General features: G+C 38.6%; 1 protein-coding gene across 1 annotated transcript in view; it reads right to left on the bottom strand.

Annotated features, from left to right (window-relative positions):
• Positions 1 to 19322, bottom strand: part of CLUAP1 (clusterin associated protein 1) — a 960319-nt gene that overhangs the window by 387791 nt on the left and 553206 nt on the right. The window contains exon 11 of the mRNA XM_044089326.1: positions 7304 to 7376. Within this exon, the coding sequence (XP_043945261.1) occupies positions 7304 to 7376 (73 nt within the window). The remainder of the gene's footprint in view (positions 1 to 7303; positions 7377 to 19322) is intronic.

Raw genomic sequence — 19322 nt, 5'->3', positions numbered from 1 at the left:
ATGTGTATATGCATCTAACTAGCAAATAGATGTGCACATGCATTTATACATTTTTAAACATATCTATCACTGTATAAATTCCCTCTGTTTTATTTTAAATACAAAACTGTCTATATCAGTATGTACTTTTTAGTCCAGTTATATTGTTATCAACTAGAAACACATTGGAAAACAAAACCTTTAGTTTTCTTTTGATACAGCAAGTTAACACAGTTTTATATTGTAACAAGCATTACCAGTTATGAGCTGTATTTTGCAGTTGCTGAATATAACTTTAAACAGTGATGTCCTATACAGTAATTTATTGACAATGCTTGAGGATTTTATTGCAAAGGCATTGCAGTCTTGTTGTTTGAAAAAAAAAAAACACGTCACAAATATCAAGCTTTGACTTGTTACTCTATTATAAATGAATTGAGAAGCAATTTTTGTGATGAACAGTTTAACACTTGAATGCAAAATTGTCTGGTTACATAGATAAACCATTTACTATATACTGCACAAAATATACTTGCTTGTACAGATTGTTTTTGCATTTGTATATACATGGCTGTAATGTACACTCAGTCCAGTTTTCAAACCTAGCATTAAACTGAAGCATGCTAATTACATTACTTGAAAAATTAAAATGTATTTTTGATATTACCACTTTGCACCTTTATTTGAGTCCTTTTTGCATTACTGTTTACACAGTTAGTGTAAAATTGAAAGCATGCCTTTCCCCCCGTAGTATATATCATTTTATTGCGGTACTGCTTATTTGCTTTATGCTGTGAGAATCAAATGTATGCTTGGCCTTTGGCTGTTACCTGGACTGTGACACTTTGGTCTTACACATTTGCTTTCTGATTTGATCATTTTTTGGCCATTTTCAAAAACAGAAATTATTTTTATAAAGCTTTTGCTGTTGCCTATACTGTCAAAGTTGTAGTAGGAATCACTTTTACCCATTTTGAAAAGACATTTACTGCTACTAGTAGGTATTTGTACCCTCCCTTTTTTGTTAAGGGACCTGCATAATTTATTTTAATTGCATACCATAGCCCATGTACTGACTGTAGTCGTCATAGTATTTACTTGCAAACTTTTGTTCTTTTTGCTCAATGCTGCACATGAATACTTAACAATAATGTTTGAGAAAAACGTAAGCCATTTGGCCTGGCAACCAGTCTTGTTTCCTTGACCTTATAAATTTCAGTACCAGTAACATTTTATGTTATGCAACATTCCTTGTAACTACCCATTCCATCCTGGAAAGATTTGAGCTCACATACCTTTTTTTCTTTCTGCACATTCCAGACGCTTAACCCATAACTCCTCTAGAACTTACTCGCACCTTCAGTCATTCGTTTTTATACTTGCAACTTGATATTAGAATGCAGTTGTAATAAACGTTAACTTGCCTAACTATGCAAAATATTGTTTTTGAAGACTGTTTTTGCTGGAGTCCTTGCTATTTTTGATGCTATTATAAATCGCAAAATATTGTAAGAAACAAAAGAGATATTTGGCTTAACACATGCTTAAAACAGACATATTTACATAATTTACATTTGCTGTTGTCTGCGTGTTGCTGCACTTTAGGTGAAAAGAAAATACATGCATGTCAGTCTCGTGACATCATGTCTTTACTGGGTTTAACTACTCTCATTTGATTTTTATACCCTAGAACTGTTTTATTTGAAATGGTTTTAAAATCAAATTAAGTGCCTTGCTTTAACAGAATGAAAGTTTGTGCTATGTACGCTTAACCATTTTCTTAAGGTAGAATAGAACGTTGTAAATTATTTTCTATCAACATAGTTAACTGCTGTTGCTTTAACCCTTTACTAACCAGATTATATTTGTCAGTATTCTGTTCTGCTGACTTTAAAGCTCTTATGCACTTCTGAAAAAGTGTTTGCACATGTTGTCTGAACTCACTCTATGTCTTAGAAGTTTATTAAATCTTTTGTCAGTTCACCATGAACCTCATCTCTGTTTTTATATGTTTTGTAATGTGCAGTGGTTTTATGCCACTCTTGTCTAGCAAGATGTACAGAAGATAACTGACTTGACTGATATTGTAACTCTGAAATTAACACTTTACATGTGGTGACAGGACATAATGCATCTGGTTGTTTACCTTTACTTTTATGACATTGCAGACAGAAAGCAGTTTCATATGACTTGCACAATAAATGTTTACTGTCATAATAACAATGATGTTGCTATTTTAAGATACCAGTTAAAGGTAATGCATTTACATAAAGCATTGACATCAACTTTACCTAGTAAAGTACTACATGTACTACAGTTATGTTTATACCAATATTTAAATTCTGACCATACATGTGCTGGACTATTATTGCTGTCTACCTGAAAAGTAGTGTTATATTTTACAGTTCTTTTGTTTAAGGCATCCATGCTGTAAAATGAAAAACAAAAAGAGAATTATCAGTTTCTGTGTGGAAAGTGATCAAGTCTTCCCTCGAGAAAGTGTGGAAAGTCCCTCGTTGATTCTCCCAAAAGATGTTCAAACACAGCAGGCAGATTCAGCTGTGTGAATGTACAGGACCTGTGGAACTTGCAGAGATGCAGTGTTCTGCTACCGGATATTGTGCATAAGAAGGAGGCAAACGTTTGCACTGCAAATGGATGTACTAACTGAATAAAATGAAAAAAAGCTGTAGTTGTCACAAGAAAAAAAACATTCGGTCCGTCAACTGTGGCTCGCCATTGAAAAATTATATACACATCTTTTGTTGGTTTCTTGCTGTTACTTGCATTTGCATGCAAGCATGCCACAGTATATTAACTCTTAGTATGACCAACTACTTTAATACTGTATTGTACTAAGTACAATAAATACACTGAGACAAACTGCTTCAGTTAGTATGACTTTACTGTTGTATTTTTCTTTTGGATCTACAAGCATTCAATACAGACGCTGTCAGCTCTCTGTGGCAAATTCCCAAAGCTTGTTTATACACACTCATTTATACCAGTCTGATATTTTTTCTCAGTCTCATGTATAACAGTCATGTTTTGTATAACACTTTTCCTTTGTTCTTCTAATTTATGACTTGTCCTTGATTCTTTTTCAAGTTTGGTGGTCCATGGAAACTCAGTCTTGCATCATCTGAAATGTGGTGTTCCAGCACCATCTGAAACTTGATGTTCTAACTTTATCTTGCTTGATGTTACATATCTTTACTTCACTGATGTCTTTCCAGTTGCCATCTGCGCAGCTATTTTTACAGACTTTGTTTCTCGATAACATACTCCTTTACAGGAAGCCAATATCTAATGAAGGTATATATGTTTGCCAGCACATTTACCTCTTCCTAATTTTCAGCATTTTATACTATTCTAAATTAATCCTTTATATTTCATATTTCATATCATTCTTGCAGCTTTTTATTCAAGCTAATAATCATGCTAGCAACAATTTTGAAAAGACAGTAAATATACTAAATAAAACAGAGTACTATTGTTATTTCAACTAGGTGACCTGAACACTGATTGGTCAGCCTGTACCTCTAACAACCTCACTAACCATATTAATCTTTACAGGTTTACCCAACTTAAACAAGAACCCACTAGAATCGACAAATAAAAACACAGTCTATTCTAGACTGGACACTAGTTAACTTCCCCAAACAAAACTATCAGACAGGATGCCTTCCTGATGGTTTTAGTGACCATCTCCCCACCTTCCTTCTGCGGAAACGTACCAACATAGCCAGACCCATTGTTTTTAAACAAGTCAGAGGTGATCGTAAACTAAATATACAACTAAACAGTATTCTAAAACATAGTAACTGGAAACCACTACAAACCCTAAATCTAGACCAAGCCACTGACTACTTCAACAATATTCTCATCAATATCCTTGATAGACTCACACCAATTAGGAAACTAAGAGCCAAGTCACACTATGCACCATGGCTAACTAGAGAAACTGGAGCCCTTTTAAAGTCAATGGATAAGGCTTGGAGAATGTGGAAGAAATACAATACTAGCCTAGCCAAACAAAGTTACCTAAAACTTAGAAATCAGTCCAAGAGACAAACCAAACTTGATAGACAAAATTACTTCCTCAATATCCAAAACAAACATTCAAAAGATCCCCAAAAGTTTTGACATTCCATTAACTCTCTCCTAAAACCAGGCAAAACTACCACTCCCACTCCTAACTCCCGAATGACAACAAGGACATTGCCTCCCAATTCTATCACCACTTCACAGAATCCATCTTAACACTATCCTCCCAACTATCCAAAAGCAGGCCTACATATAACCCAACCTAATGCCCTGACATCTCATCCTTTATGTTCTCACCTGTTCCCACCTCAACAATTAAAAAACACCTCCTAAAACTGAAACCTACTACCCTTGCCACTGACAATCTGCCAGCCAACTTGCTAAAAATAGCTGCTGAATCCTTATCCTACCCTATTTCTATTCTTATCAATCGCTCCATACAAGAAGCATATGTCCCACAGCTATGGAAGGTATCATACATTATTCCACTACATAAAGATGGAAACTCTTATGAATACTCAAATTATCATCCCATTGCCATTCTACCCCTTATCTAAAATACTAGATAAATGTATACATTCTCAGATAACACAATTCCTAAACTCATACCATCTCCTCTCCCCCAAACAGCATGGCTTCCGACACCACCATAGCACAACCACTGCTCTGCTCTCTTTCACCAATCTGATCAACCAACACAGAAATAATAACAACTTTGTATCTGCAATATTTCTAGACCTCTCCACAGCATTTGACATGGTTTCACATTCCTTACTACTAGACACCCTGACATACCTATCCTTTGCCCCTTCCACTATACCCTGGTCAAATAGGCAACAATCTGTCCAATGGCAAAGTGTACTATCCCCCCTTACTCCCAACTACCACAGGTGTACCACAACGCTCCATATTAGGCCCACTTCTATTTTCCATATTTACCAATAATCTCCATACCACCACACAGCATGCTTCACTTATACAATACGTTGATGATTCAACTCTTATCTGTTCAGCTCCATTACTTCCCACCCTACAACTCACCCAGGAATCCTTTAGCTCTGTGGAAAGTTGGATCACTCAGATCCAACTTATCCTAAACCCTAATAAAACCAAATTATTACTTTTCACCCCCAACAAAACTATTTCCACCCCTCTATCCTTCACTATTTCCTCCAAAAATGGCACTATTATCTTTCCCTCTGACTATACCAAACTCCTAGGCATTGAAATTCATAAAAATCTACACTTCGACGTCCACATTTCACAAACTATCAAAAAAGTCCATAAAAAATGGGAACACTATATAGGCACAGGAAATCCCTCTCGAAACAAGCACAGATTACCCTAGCCCAAACTCACCTCTTGTCTACCCTAATGTATGCTGCTCCAATTCTTACCCAGCTTAGAAAATTTGACCTTGCCAGACTTGAATCATGTTATAATAAAATTGCCAAGTTTGCAAACAACTCTACCTTTAGAACCCACCATTGCCAGGCTCTAAGGGAACTGCAATGGCTGGAACTTCCCCTGCTACTAACCTATCACCAATTAGTCATTGCCTACAATATGGTAACACATCCAGGAAAAAAACCTGCACTAGGCCAACTTCTCACCCGCTATAATACAAACTGTCCTCTCCGATCTTCCAACGAACCCCTCCTCTGTATCTCTAGGGCTAACAATACTGCAGGAAAAGCACTGTTCTCCCACTTCATAGCTAGAACCTGGAATAATCTCCCTCCTGCTTGGATTTATATACCTCACTTCCTAATATACCTACTGTAATATATATTGCAGTCTAGGTCTTCTCCTAATGCTGTTTGAATTTGCATACTTATTCTGTTATTAACCATGTGTAACTATTTTTCCTGTATATATAGGTCTTGTTATGTCTTCTGCTGTATACTGTATATTAACATTGTTTGAAAATTCTCTGTATACTGTATTTTAACATATTGTGTAAACTTTTACTTACTGTGGAGCATTTCTCCCCGGGCCTCTGCTGAAAATGGACCTGAGTCCAGTCAGACCATTCCGGTTAACAAATGTAAAATAAATAAAATTAAAAAAATAAAATGTTAGTTACAGTACAGTGCTGTTCAAATGTCCATGAAAACTTAAATAATGACCTGGTGTTGTGTCCTGTTTTAGGCCATTTATAGCATCTGACACCTCACAGCTGATAACATTTTAAGTTAATCATATTAGTAACAAATTAGTTTGGCAAGTTTCCCATCAAAACATGAAAAAGACACTGATAATGTGAAGTTCAGCAACTGCAATGTAATACAGCACATTTCAACAGGCCCTATGAATCCATTTCCTTTCTGGATGAAATAATAATGTGCAGTATTCAGATTAATTTTAATTGCTATTTTGCTGCCAGTAAAGATACAACTTCTTAGCAGTTCTGATGCAACCTACAGATTGCTTATTTCACTGTCGTTTGTTCTCAAAACTAAAATGTAACAGTAGCAGGAAGAGCACGAGTAAAATCCCTGCAGAGATGTAAAAGATCAGAGGATAAACTCATCAGCATGAACAAAAACGTTAGGCGAATTAATCTATAGCAGAATGTTCCTTAAATAGACAAGTTTCTCATTCAGTCACAATTCTATTTAATTATGTTACACTGCTGAGGACAGGCTAAGCCTCCAAGGAAAAAAAATGTATAGATTTTGCATTGACTGTTCATGCTGCTTAATAAGATGAAGGTATAGATTTTGGAGACAAGAGACTCCAGGCTTGCTCTTTGACTAATATCTCTCTGTCTCATCTGATTGGCTAGGTTATTTAAGGAACATTATTTAAAGCAGTCTGACCATGGGTGCAATTGTGGAAAGCTGCCCTATCACTGCAAAGGGCAACCAATTAAAAGCAGCAAGAAAAGTACTCTGATTTGCTTTATAATGGGTCATAACAAGTCAGGACTGGAGGCTAGAGCTAACTATTCAAGCAAATCATTTATCAGGTTTTGGGATGATTAATTTTTTCATGTTTTCCAATATAAGCTGAAATCTTGAAACTGTGTTAGAGGCACTTTGCCTATGCAGTCATAGTGCAATTAACTGTATCCACCATTCAATATTTATTTAAAAGATGCAGAAAAATCAATTCACTAGCACAGTCAATATGTACTCTGTGCATCTGGGTCAGTGGGAGCAACCTGAGAACATTCTCAGTAGAAAATGAGTAAAGACTTCATGTTCACTGGTAGATGCTCACAGCTATCTCTAGAGAATCAGGATCACCTCTAATTAAAGACAGTTTGACCTACCTGCAGCTTTCATCAGCCTCTTCTCTTCCTCCCTCAGTTTATTCTGCATTAAACGCAAGGTGTTCTCTGTTTCCTGTGAATGAGACAAACAAGGATCAACAAAAAGGAATGAATTCTTTGATGCCTAACAAAATGTTACCTCACCCTCAGACATGTCACAGAACACATTATACATTCTAAATTGCACATGATTATGTGAAAAAAAACAGATCCTTGCAAGCATACATTTTCCTCATTAAATCACTCCCACGAAATCAAGGAAAAGTACTTCACTGGTGTTAGCCACAGGAGAATTCATACTTTAAGACTGTAAAATATATTGCATAGATCTTGGCGGAGATCTCTTGCAACTTGTGTAGGTACAGCAAAAGCTTTTCTCTAGAGATGAATTTGAAGCCACATTATTTTTTGACAGACATTAAAGAGGGTATTGTTTTGAGTTTTCAAACTGGAATTTTTTAAAACCAGCATATATTGTGATATATACTTATATATTGTGTGTATGTGCGTGTGTGTATACACATCTGCATATAAACGTGTACACACACACACACACATGTAAAATGTGTGTGTATGCACATATATCATGAATGTTCTCAAGGCCCTGTTTGAACTTGACAAATGGTGTGGATCCCTTTCTTCTTTTCAGTAAAGATGTTAGGGTACCTTTGACACAGATGGTTTTGTAGGGGAGTGGAAGGAGTTCTATGGATGAAAGCAAAGGACATTTAAGGCGATAACAATAAAATGATTATTGACATGCTTGGTAAGGGTAAGAGGAACAGTGTATAGTGTTAGCTACAAGTTGAAAAACATTCCTGTGATCATTTTCCTTTCATCTGTAGCACAAACTATAAATCATACATCAGAAATGCTCACAGAAAGCATCAGTCTAGTTTTGTTTTGGGGAAGGTGGCAGGGTACGCTGTGTATGAAAGCAAACGGTAATTAAATAATTTATGTAAAACAGTTACATACATGCCCAACACCAACAGTTTGAAATAAATTAATGTTGTCATAGTTTGCATCATTTTCTTCGCAATCAAACAAAAAGTTTTATACAGAAGGTGAATATCTTTTTAGAGGAAATGTGAGGAGCCATGCTATAAGTTAATGTCAATGGCCACTATGTGATCAGTATTAAATAAAAAAATATATGGCCTGTTGGAGGGAATTGTATGCATCTAACAGCAGCTATATGCCACAGATAATAACTGATTTAACAAATGTTTTGAGCAACTTGTAGGTTTGGGGCAAATTCATCACAGTGCTGCACTTAGACCACCATGGGAAAACACGATTGTTAGGTAGTTTTTGTAACTAATGATCTTTTTGTTATTGCTTGAAAGCTTCATAAATGTAAACTGAAGTGGGGACTAAGATGCATCCTTTTACAGATGAGTACTATATTCATATATTTATAGGTCTCTGTTGCAGCAGTCTGCCAGCTTGAATTATTTCTGGTTTCCACTGTGTTATTTTCAACTTCTGCTCATTATGCAGAACACAGTAATAGCTTAGAATACTTGTCTGCTGATTTGGTATTAGCTTGTAAGTAAAATAATTTATATTTCACCAGAATAAAATAAAATGTATACATTACTTTTCATTTACAATATGCCATATCTAACCAGCCAAATGTCTGTGCAACTATTGAGGCTGAGTTGAATTCAGTGTGGTGCTGCACTGACACCCTTAAGGGTAAAATAGTATTCTTAGAGTTTTTCGAACTGATCCTTTTGTTACTGCCTGAATGTTTCATAATGAAATCTGAAATGGGACTGAAACATGGCCTTTTACAGATAAGTGTTATATCTTTACATTTATAGGTGTTTGCTGGCTGCAGCCTGACTATTTATATTATACCAGGTTATACTGGGACTCTTGTTTTTAACTTCACTTCAGTGTGCAGAACACAGTAATGGCTTTGAATACGTCTTTACTGAGTTGTTACTACATGAGAAGTAATAATCCTATATAGTTCACTAGAAAATATGCAGTTTTCATTTGTAGTATGTCATAGTCAACATGCCAAGTATTTGAGCAACTAGTGAGATTGGATTAAATTCAGCATTATGCTGCTCTGAGACCCCTAAAGGCAGAATATGATTTTTAGGTGTTTTGTATAACAAAATCATCTTGTTTTTACTGGCTGAAACTTTTGTAATGAAATTTGAAAAGGGACTGAGATATGACATTTATAAATAGGTGTTACATATACACATTCATGTGTGTTAACTGTTACAGTCTAACTGATTACTTTGTACCCAATATCCATTGGGCCTGCTGTTTTGGTGTTCTTCCCAGTATGCAAAACCCACCAAAATTGGCCTAGTACATGTTTCTATGAATTGTCATTACAGAAGAAGTAAAATGCATTTCTGAAAAATACATACGTTTTTGTCAATAGACTTACGAACCCCTGCTGTTTAGATTCTTGTTAAGTAAGGTATATTAAAGTTATGTATTTACCTTTACAACTGGAACCAGCTAAATGCACTTCAAAGAAGAGGATCATGATGTATTATTTTAAGATATTTACTGTAATACTTCATGATTACATGGAAATTGACTTTTACTAAGTTTATTTATTCTCCTAGAAAGTCCAACTGGGATAATATTCCATTTCAGCAGAGGCACGGGGAGAAAAGCCTCACTTTGACATAATATGGTTACAGTTAAATAAAGTTATTACAGAGTCTAACACAGAATAAAAAGAAGTTATGCTCTTACCATAAAGTTCCATGTGAATTGTTCATCTCGCCTTTGTTCTTACACACGGGTCCGGTGCCGATCCTCGGCTCCGAGTCGGCCGCATCATAAGCTCTGCATCTCAGAGAAGCTCGAGGCACAGTCCATATCCCATGATCCTCCGCTGTTATCCCTCAGATCTAGTTTGCAAGAAACCAGAACGCACTACCAACCACTGCGTCTAATGCTCACGCAACCATACACCTGAACCTAAACCATATAAACTAAATACAGACAGGTGTACACCTAATGTGTCACCTACTAATATACAGGTAGCGTTAGATAACCCAGCGAAGACCAACCAGACACTAGTCGTACCAGTTTTTCCAGAACGCAGCGGGGGAAGGAGGGAGGGAATGTAAGAACAAAGGCGAGATGAACAATTCACATGGAACGTTATGGTAAGAACATAACTTCTTTATGTTGAATTGTTCGATCTCGCCGTTTGTTCTTACACACGGGTAGCGTCCCTAGCTCCGTTACTCCGGGTGGCTCAAGGAAGAACGTTCCTGAGAACAGTGGAACCAAAGGAAGCCCTGTCCTTGGAGGTCCTATCTACTTTGTAGTGAGTAATAAACGTATGAGGCTTTGCCCACGTTGCCGCCGCACAAATAGTATCCAACGGTAGACGAGCGGCATGGGCTAGAGAAGTAGAAACAGCCCTAGTAGAATGAGCCTTAGGTATGAACGGAAGTGGTTGTTTGGAAGCTGAATAGACAAAATTTATGCAGTCTGAAAGCCATTTGGATAACGTGCATTTTGTTACTGCCATCCCTTTCTTATTATCCGCGAAGGAAACAAAGAGCTGATCTGATTTCCTGCATTCCCTTGTTCTGTCCAAATAAAATCTCAGCTGTCTATGTACATCCAATTTGTGCAGCATATATTCCAACTTGTTAGAATGTTTTTTGAAAAAGGTGGGAAACTCAATAGATTGATTAATATTAAGCATTGAACATACCTTCAGAAGAAATGATGGATTAGTATGTAAGGTGACTCTATCTGGATGAAAAAACATGTATGGGGGCCTAATCGACAAGGCCTGTAGCTCTGATATCCTAAGAGCTGAAGTGACAGCAATAAGAAAAAGAGTCTTCCATGACAAGCATTTAAGTAAACACGTTGACGCTGGTTCGAAGGGTGGTAACATAAGTTGAGATAACATCAAATTCAAACTCCAGGGAAAAACCAGATCCCGAATGGGTGGACGGAAATGAAAGGTACCCTTCATGAAAGCTCTACAAAGCCTGTGAGACATAAGTGTAGAGCCCCCTTCACCTACATGAAAGTTAGACATGGCAGCTAACTGCACTCTTATCGTGGACGTAGAAGCCCCTTCGTGAAAGGGTGTAGATAAAAAATCCAAGATTTTGTGTATCGGGGCCACCAAGGGATCTATACCTTGCCCTGATGCCCAACACGTGAAACGTTTCCATTTGCTCTTGTACAGTTTCCTAGTGGAAGCTTTGTGGGAAGAAACTAGAATGTGTTGTACTGCTGGAGACAAAAAAATCTGACCTGGCTAAATTGGGAAGCGGAGCAGCCAAGCTCTCAGTTTGAGGGACTGAAGAGATGGGTGAGGAACTCCTGACGAGTGTGTCAACAGGTCTGGCACTGGATCCAGGATCCACGGTTCCTCCATCTGGTGAGTTCGAAGAAAGGGAAACCAGATCTGTCGAGGCCAGAATGGTGCTATTAAAATGATCATCCTTTCCAGACTCCTGGCTTTCTGAAGGAATTTGGGTATCAATGGAACAGGAGGGAAGGCATATAGGAGACCCGGGGGCCAATCATGTACCAGTGCATCCCTGGGGGCACCCCCCGGAGGGGGGAGTAGGGCAAAGTAGCTTCTGCATTTGGCATTTAAGGGGGATGCAAATAGATCGCAGCAAGGCTGGCCCCATCTGTGGAAAATCCTCTCCGCACTTGACTTTTGAGCGACCACTCGTGAGGCAACAGGATGGCTCTGCTCAACCTGTCCACGATGACGTTGGATGACCCCGGGATGTGCGTTGCTATTAGAAAGCATCCGGTGGACACAGCCCATTGCCAAATTCTCAGGGCCTCACTGCATAATGGGTAAGACCTGGTTCCTTCCTACTTGTTTATGTACTAGACCACTGACATATTGTCCGTCTGAACTGCCATTGTTCCTAGAGGTAGAGATTCGTGGAAGTGTTGCAACACTAGAAACACTGCTCTCAACTCCAGGACATTGATGTGCAGATTGTACTCCATCTTGGACCATTCTCCTTGGACCGTCTCCCCTGAAAAAGTCCCCCCCCCATCAGGGAAGCGTCCGTGGTTATTGTGGCTGTAGGGCTGGCTAGCACAAATGGGTGACCTATCGTCAGATCTTGACTGTTCAGCCACCATCGAAGATCCCGCTTGCAAGATTCTGTGATCAAGATGTCGTGTGACAATGGAAGCTGTTGGAACGACCACTGTGCGAAGAGCAGCCACTGGAGGACCCTCATGTGCATCCTGCCCAAAGGAACTGCAATAAGGGTAGCTGCCATCATTCCCAGGGCTTTCAGCACTTGCGCGGCAGGAACTCTCTTGTTTCGAAGAAGAATAGCGACCTGATCCCTGAGGGCTGACACTCTTGTCTGGGAAAGCTTGATCAAGGCTGTAGTAGTATCTAAATCTGCCCCTATGAATGAGATATGCTGTGAGGGCGATAAGGCAGATTTTTCTAAGTTGACTGTGATTCCTAAATGGGAACAAAGGTTGACCGTGTAGTCCCTGGCTTGCACAAGATGATGCTTGGTGGTGGCAGTGAGGAGCCAGTCGTCCAGATATGGAAACACCTGGAATCCTAGCCACCTCAGGTGAGACACCACTCTGCCATGCATTTGGTGAACACCCTGGGGGCTGAGGTGAGACCAAAGGGCAGAGCTCGAATTTGGAAATGACTGGCTCCCAGCCGGAAGCGCAGGTGATCTCTGGATGCCCTGGCCATTTTGATGTGGTAGTACGCGTCCCTGAGATCTATAGAGCACATCCAATCGCCCTTCTGCAGAAAGGGAAGGATCGATTGTAGCATGACCAGCCGGAACTTTTCCTTCCTTACTAAGGTGTTGAGTTTGGGTCTCGGAGGAGGATCTGCAGGAGACACAGGGAGGGCTTCAAGTTTCGATACCAACTGGGACGAAACCGCAATGAGCTTGGATACAGCCATGTTCTCCATAAGTTTCTGCACCACTCGATCCATGTCGGTGTCAGATAGCGGCCTGGAAGAACGAGTCGAAGGGGCCGAATATGTCACCGAACGAAGGATCGAAGATGGAGGCACCTCCGACACCGGCTCCAAGACCTGGGCCTCGATCAGAGACAACCGTTCGATGCTCGGCCCCGAGGTCTGTTGAGCCGGCGACCGAACCTTAGTAGAGGTGCTCGGAGCCGATGACTTGGGCTCCGATACCTTCAAAGACTTTGACGCCTGAACAGCCTTCTCCAAGGCTTCTTGAAAGTCGGGCTTTAGCAAACCCCTCTCGATTAACTTCCTGCGCCTTTCCATCATGACCCTTCCACTGAAGGAATGACAGATAGAACAGTCTTCCTGCAGATGGAGAGGGCCAAGACAGTAGACGCAGGAAGTATGATTGTCGGTGATGGACATCTTCTGTCCACACTGACATCTCTTGAACCCAGACTTGGCCTTATCTGCCCTGTCCAAAACAAGTAACTAATCTTGTAACAAGAACTTGTAATAAGCACTAACAATTCTAAATATATAGAAACACTGCACACAACTACAACTACAGTCAAACAACACAGCAAAGTACTAGCAATATTAGATATATGAAGAAGAAAAATATATATATTTATATATATATATATATATATATATATATATATATATATATATATATATATAAAATGGGTAAAACCCTAAGAAAAGGCACACATACACACACACAAACTGGTTACTAAGTCTAAACTAACTAGTAAAATTAGTTTTAAATAGAGTACTAATAGCAAAATACAAAATTTTACTGGCCCAAGCTCTCTCCACAACGCGATCTGTTGCAGCGGCAAACTAGATCTGGGATAACAGCGGAGGATCATGGGATATGGACTGTGCCTCGAGCTTCTCTGAGATGCAGAGCTTATGATGCGGCCGGCTCGGAGCTGAGGATTGGCTCCGGACCCGTGTGTAAGAACAAACGGCGAGATCGAACAATTTCACATTGATATATTAAAATAAAGATTCAGCTTCAGTTCATAAAGTGTGATCCTATACATACATAGTGCAAACAGTTGGACAGCTGTAACAAGTTGAAAAAGAATACTGTCAATAGATAAAGTATTCACACTTTACAGTTTATATTTCATACAGATGAAATTAAACTCACTGAGTACAGTGGAACAGATGGCTTGATAATACAGCCTAGGAAAAAACATATATGCTCTTTGTCTAAGAAACAGATTGTACTAATTCCTTCTCTCTAAACATAAATATGGTGTGGTGGAAGAAGGGAGGTACTAGTTCAACCTGGGTAGTGTAGGAGCACAGCCACGTTTTTTGTATTTTATTAGTAGTTTGAAGTTGGACAGGTCAGAGGTAGATCTAATTTGCATTGAGATAAAATTCAATTTTTTAGCATTAGAATATGAGAAGAGACTTCCATTAGAGGATTTGTGGGGTTTTTATATGCTGAGAAGATGTTATTCATTAGACTGCAGTGGTCTATTACAGTTATAGGAACAGAGAATATGAGTAAAAGCAGGGCAGTCACTGGCTTTGTGAATACTGTTGTGTGGGTGGAGATAAGCTGTATGAAGTTTAAGTGGTGAGGAGGTTTGAACCAATTCAAAGCCCTAAGGGTAATATAGCAGTGGCTGTGGTATCACTTGGTGGTGGTAAACTTTGCAACCTTATTAGCACATGTCTCCAGCTTATCTTTAACTGTAGTCTGAAGTTTTTTTTTAGAAAGGATGCACGAGAGAGAGAGAGATGGGAGAAGGTAGGTAGTTGTAAGTGTTGTTTCAGTGGTTTTGCTAAGAAAGTTTTTATGCCTGTAGATCATTCCTAATTTCTGGTGAGTCTTTGTTATTTTGAACATGCAGTTCAAATTTAAGATTAGCATCTATAATCACTCCAAGATGTTTTATATGGGAGACTACTTCAATTTCAGCTTTGTTTAGGGAAAAGATTTTGAAATTCACTTTATCAGGTGTGTGTAATTTGGGGAAAAAATAGCAGTAACTTTTTTTTTTTTTTTTTTTAGGATTGAGTTGTGGCTGGGTATTATTGATCCACTCTTCAACTGAGGAAAAAGCTTCTTGCATGATATGGAGGAGTTGAGGCAAGTTATTCGATGTAGATTTAAGCACAGAATCATCAGCATACTGTATAAGAGAACTTACAAATGTATAGAGGTCATTGAAAAAAATATTAAAGAGGAGGGGACCAAGAATAGACCCTTTGGGTACACCACTGCAGACTTTCAAGTATGGAGAGAAAGTATCTGCCATTTTACAGACTGAAGCCTGTCATTTAAATAGCTATTGAACCACAGTAATGAAGAAGAGGATAGTCCAAGTTGAGACGGTTGTTTAGGGTAAGAAACTGCATAGAAAGCTTTTTTGCAGGTCAAGGAATAAGGAGGAAACAAGTTTGCCTGGCTCCCTGTATTTATACATGGTGTCTGTGAATAACCACAGGGCAGGAGTTGTACTGTGTGTAGGGTGGATGTTGAGAGAGGTGTTAGAAGACATTGAAAGAGTTGCTTACGAGTACATCTTTCAAAAATTTTTGAGAGGAGATAATATAGCAATAGGCAGAAAGTTAGAGACATCAACTGAGATATCACCTTTATGAAGAGGGGTAATACAGGATTTTTCCATAGTGAGGGTACACAGGATTCAGCCTTTGATCTATTGATAAGGACAGAGACTGGGTATGCTATGGCATCGGCAGCTATTTTTAGGTATTTAAGTGGGAGTTTGTTCGCTGCAGTGCTGCAAGGTTTGAGTTTCACCAGATTTTTTTAACACTGATGTGGAGACCGATCCTAAGTAGAAGTTGCTAGCAATGGATATAGAGGGTAAATTAGGTTCATATGGGGATGCAGGAGGAAGTAAAGGAAGTGGTGCTGTGCATGGTGCATGGAGAATGTTAGTTTTGGTCTAACCTGTTTGTTGAATTACTAGGATGGGGTGTTACTGGGGGGTAAAGAGTTTTTAGTTAGGGAGGTAATGCTTTCTGTGAAGTAGGTATGGAATATGGTTATAAGTTCTAGTAGAGAGCTATTATGAGCAGGGTTGGACTCCTTATTTGAGCCTGGATGTAACAGGTTACGTGTGTCCATAATTTTTTTTTTTTGGGGGGGGGGCATTTCTGTGTTGAAATTGTAGACAGCTACAATATATTTTTTTTTTTTTAGGCTAACTTGTTTTTTTACTCTGATTGAGCAATTCTCTATAAGTTGCAGTTTATAAGGAGTTAAGCCACTCTTTTCAAGCTTTGTCTCTGAAAGACACTGTAGTTTTGTCTGGCAGTGAGCCATAGTGCGTGTTAATTTTCAATCTTCTTTTGCAGAGTGAAGAATAAGGTATTAAAAGTATTGACTGCCTCATCGAGTGGTAGAATTTTCAGGAGAGACCAATTAAAGGCTTTAAATGTATTGATGAAGGAGTCTATTAACTTCAGAAAAATTTGTTTTTTTTTTAATTGGGGGAAGTCAAAATTTTCTGAGCAGCTAGCTGGATCTCAAAATGGTAAAAAAGTAAATGTATAAGAAATAAACCAAAGGTCCGACCATCTAATATAAGAAATCTTTAATAACAAAAAAACAAAGCTTTCAAGTCTCCAAGACTCTTCCTAAGTGTTAAATTAACCACTAATTAGCATCATAGTTTATCTAAAAAGTCAGCCTACAGAATACACAGCATCAGTCACATGATACTTAAAAAAACTGTCAGTCATATCATACTCAAAACTATTACTAAAACATGAGTGCATAAAAAAACAGTTATGTACTTACCATAACTTGGCATCTGTGTTATCCTATGTCATTATTCCTCACAGTAGGGTCTTGGATCTGACATCGGATCTGAGCTGGCAACTTTAGCTTAGACAGATCCAAGGCTCAAGCTCCTCTCTCGCCCATAATCCCCTGCTGCCCTCTAACCCTCAGATCGAGTTTGCTAACATAGTAAGTATCTCTATGACACAAAAGGTAGAAAGGAAAATAGTCCTGGACCTGCAACACTCCAACTTTCTCAGATGATCCACCAAGGAAGGAGGATGGCGAGAGGGAAATGTGATGAATAACGACATAGGATAGCACAGATGCCAAGTTATGGCAAGTACATAACTCTATCTGATGTTATCCATGTCATTATTCCTCCCAGAAGGGTCAGAGACCCCAGCTACAACTTACCCTGGGAGGCCTCAAGGAAGGACGTGTGGAAGCACTGTGGAACCAAAGGAAGCCCTGTTCCTGGAAACCAAATCCAGCTTGTAATGTGATATAAAGGTGTGAGGATTACACCAAGTGGTAGCAGCACAAATATCATCAATGGACAGTCTGGACATGAAGGCTGAAGATGTAGCCACAGAACTAGTAGAAAGAGCTCTAACCTTTCCCAGAACCTCAAGATGCTTGTTGGTATAGACTATAGAGATACAGCTGGACATCCATTTAGAGATAGTCACTTTAGAAATGGGGAGGCCACGTCTATTCGTGGAAAAAGCCACAAAGAGCTGGTCTGATTTGCAAAACTTCTTAGTCCTATGCAGATAAAATCCCAATTGCCTGTGTACATCCAAAGTATGCAAAATGTACTCTCCTTTATTGGAATAATTGGGAAAGAAAACTGGCAAAAAGGATGGATTTGTTTCAAGACAAACTCATACCATATACGGGGGAGCAACTGATGGGGCTTGCAGCTTGGGCATAACACTACTCTAAGAAAGACTAAAAACACTCTAAGGAGAAAAAAGGTGCCAAACGCCTAACTTACAATGGGGCAACTACCCTGCCAAAAAGCTACGATATCGAAGGGAGGAGAGGAAAAGAAATGATTACTAACACTAAAGTTTAAGTCTAAAGTCAAACTAAGTTTAAACTAATTTTAAACTAAGCTGAAAATAGGTATAGAAAGCACTTACCTGAGCGAGAGCCAACGATCACGTCCATAGCAGAACATGGCAAATGAGATCTGAGGGTTTGAGGGCAGCATGGGATTATGGGAGAGGGACGAGCTTGAGCCTTGCATCTGTCTAAGATAAAGTTGCCAGCTCGGACCGATATCGGATCTAAGACCCTACTATGAGGAATAATGACATGGATAACATCAGCTGCATCTATGCAATAAATAGCATCTATAAAATGACATTTACAAAATAAGTAAAAAATGTAGTAAAAATACAACAAAAAATGCATAAATAAGTAAATAAGTAATCTGTTCAAACTATGTAACATAGCTCTGCTTTTCTTTCACCAGAGACTTGACATTATTCGTAGTGTTAAGCCCTGGTGGTTGATCAGCCCTAAAGTAATTGATCCATTTATATTCTGCAGTCTCTGTTTTATTAATTAAATCCCCCCTCTCTTGCTTAGAAATACTTTTTGCAATACCTTAAACGTAAAAGTATGATTGTTACCTTGCAACTGCATATGTTTAAACAGCGCATTTGTTTCTTTTCCTCTACAAATTTCAAATAAGTGTGACACTATTCTATCTTTTAATTTTTGGGTGGTCTTGCCTATATAAAAACAATTACATTTCTCACAGTCAGCAAGGTAGACATTTTCTGTCGTAGAGGTAGCAAAGACAGTAAAAATAAACATCTGATTAGATATAGGGTGCATAAAGTCTTTTTGCTGATTAATATACTTACAAAATGTACAGTTGTGAAAAAAGGTAATGACTTTCTTTACGGCAGCAGTTTCTACTTTACTCTTATCAAAGCTAAGACCTTTATAGCATAAGTACTGTTTTAGAATTTTTTTTTATATATGAAATGAGGTTCACTGCCAACAATTTTCCTAACTTCACTAACTGATTACAAGATGGCCCAATTCTTTTGTATTATAGATGTAATCCAAGGGCATTCTCATATTATATTTAGTGATATATCCCATAGAACTTATATTTTCGGTGCATCTGTTACAAGAAATATGTTCATTTCCAAATTAAGAAGAAGTGGTGTTAGGTTGGTGGATGGTATTTTCTGTGGGTATAAGCTGGACAGTGGTTGCTAAGCGAGTCTGGATATGTTCCAAAGGTTGTAAATTTACTAGGGTCAGAGACC

Source organism: Protopterus annectens, chromosome 12.part0 (genome assembly GCF_019279795.1).
Source record: "Protopterus annectens isolate FY-2018-M chromosome 12.part0, PAN1.0, whole genome shotgun sequence".
Lineage (NCBI taxonomy): Eukaryota > Metazoa > Chordata > Ceratodontiformes > Protopteridae > Protopterus > Protopterus annectens.
The sequence above is the reverse complement of the archived record's forward strand: the minus strand, read 5'-3'. Positions and strand labels throughout refer to the sequence as shown.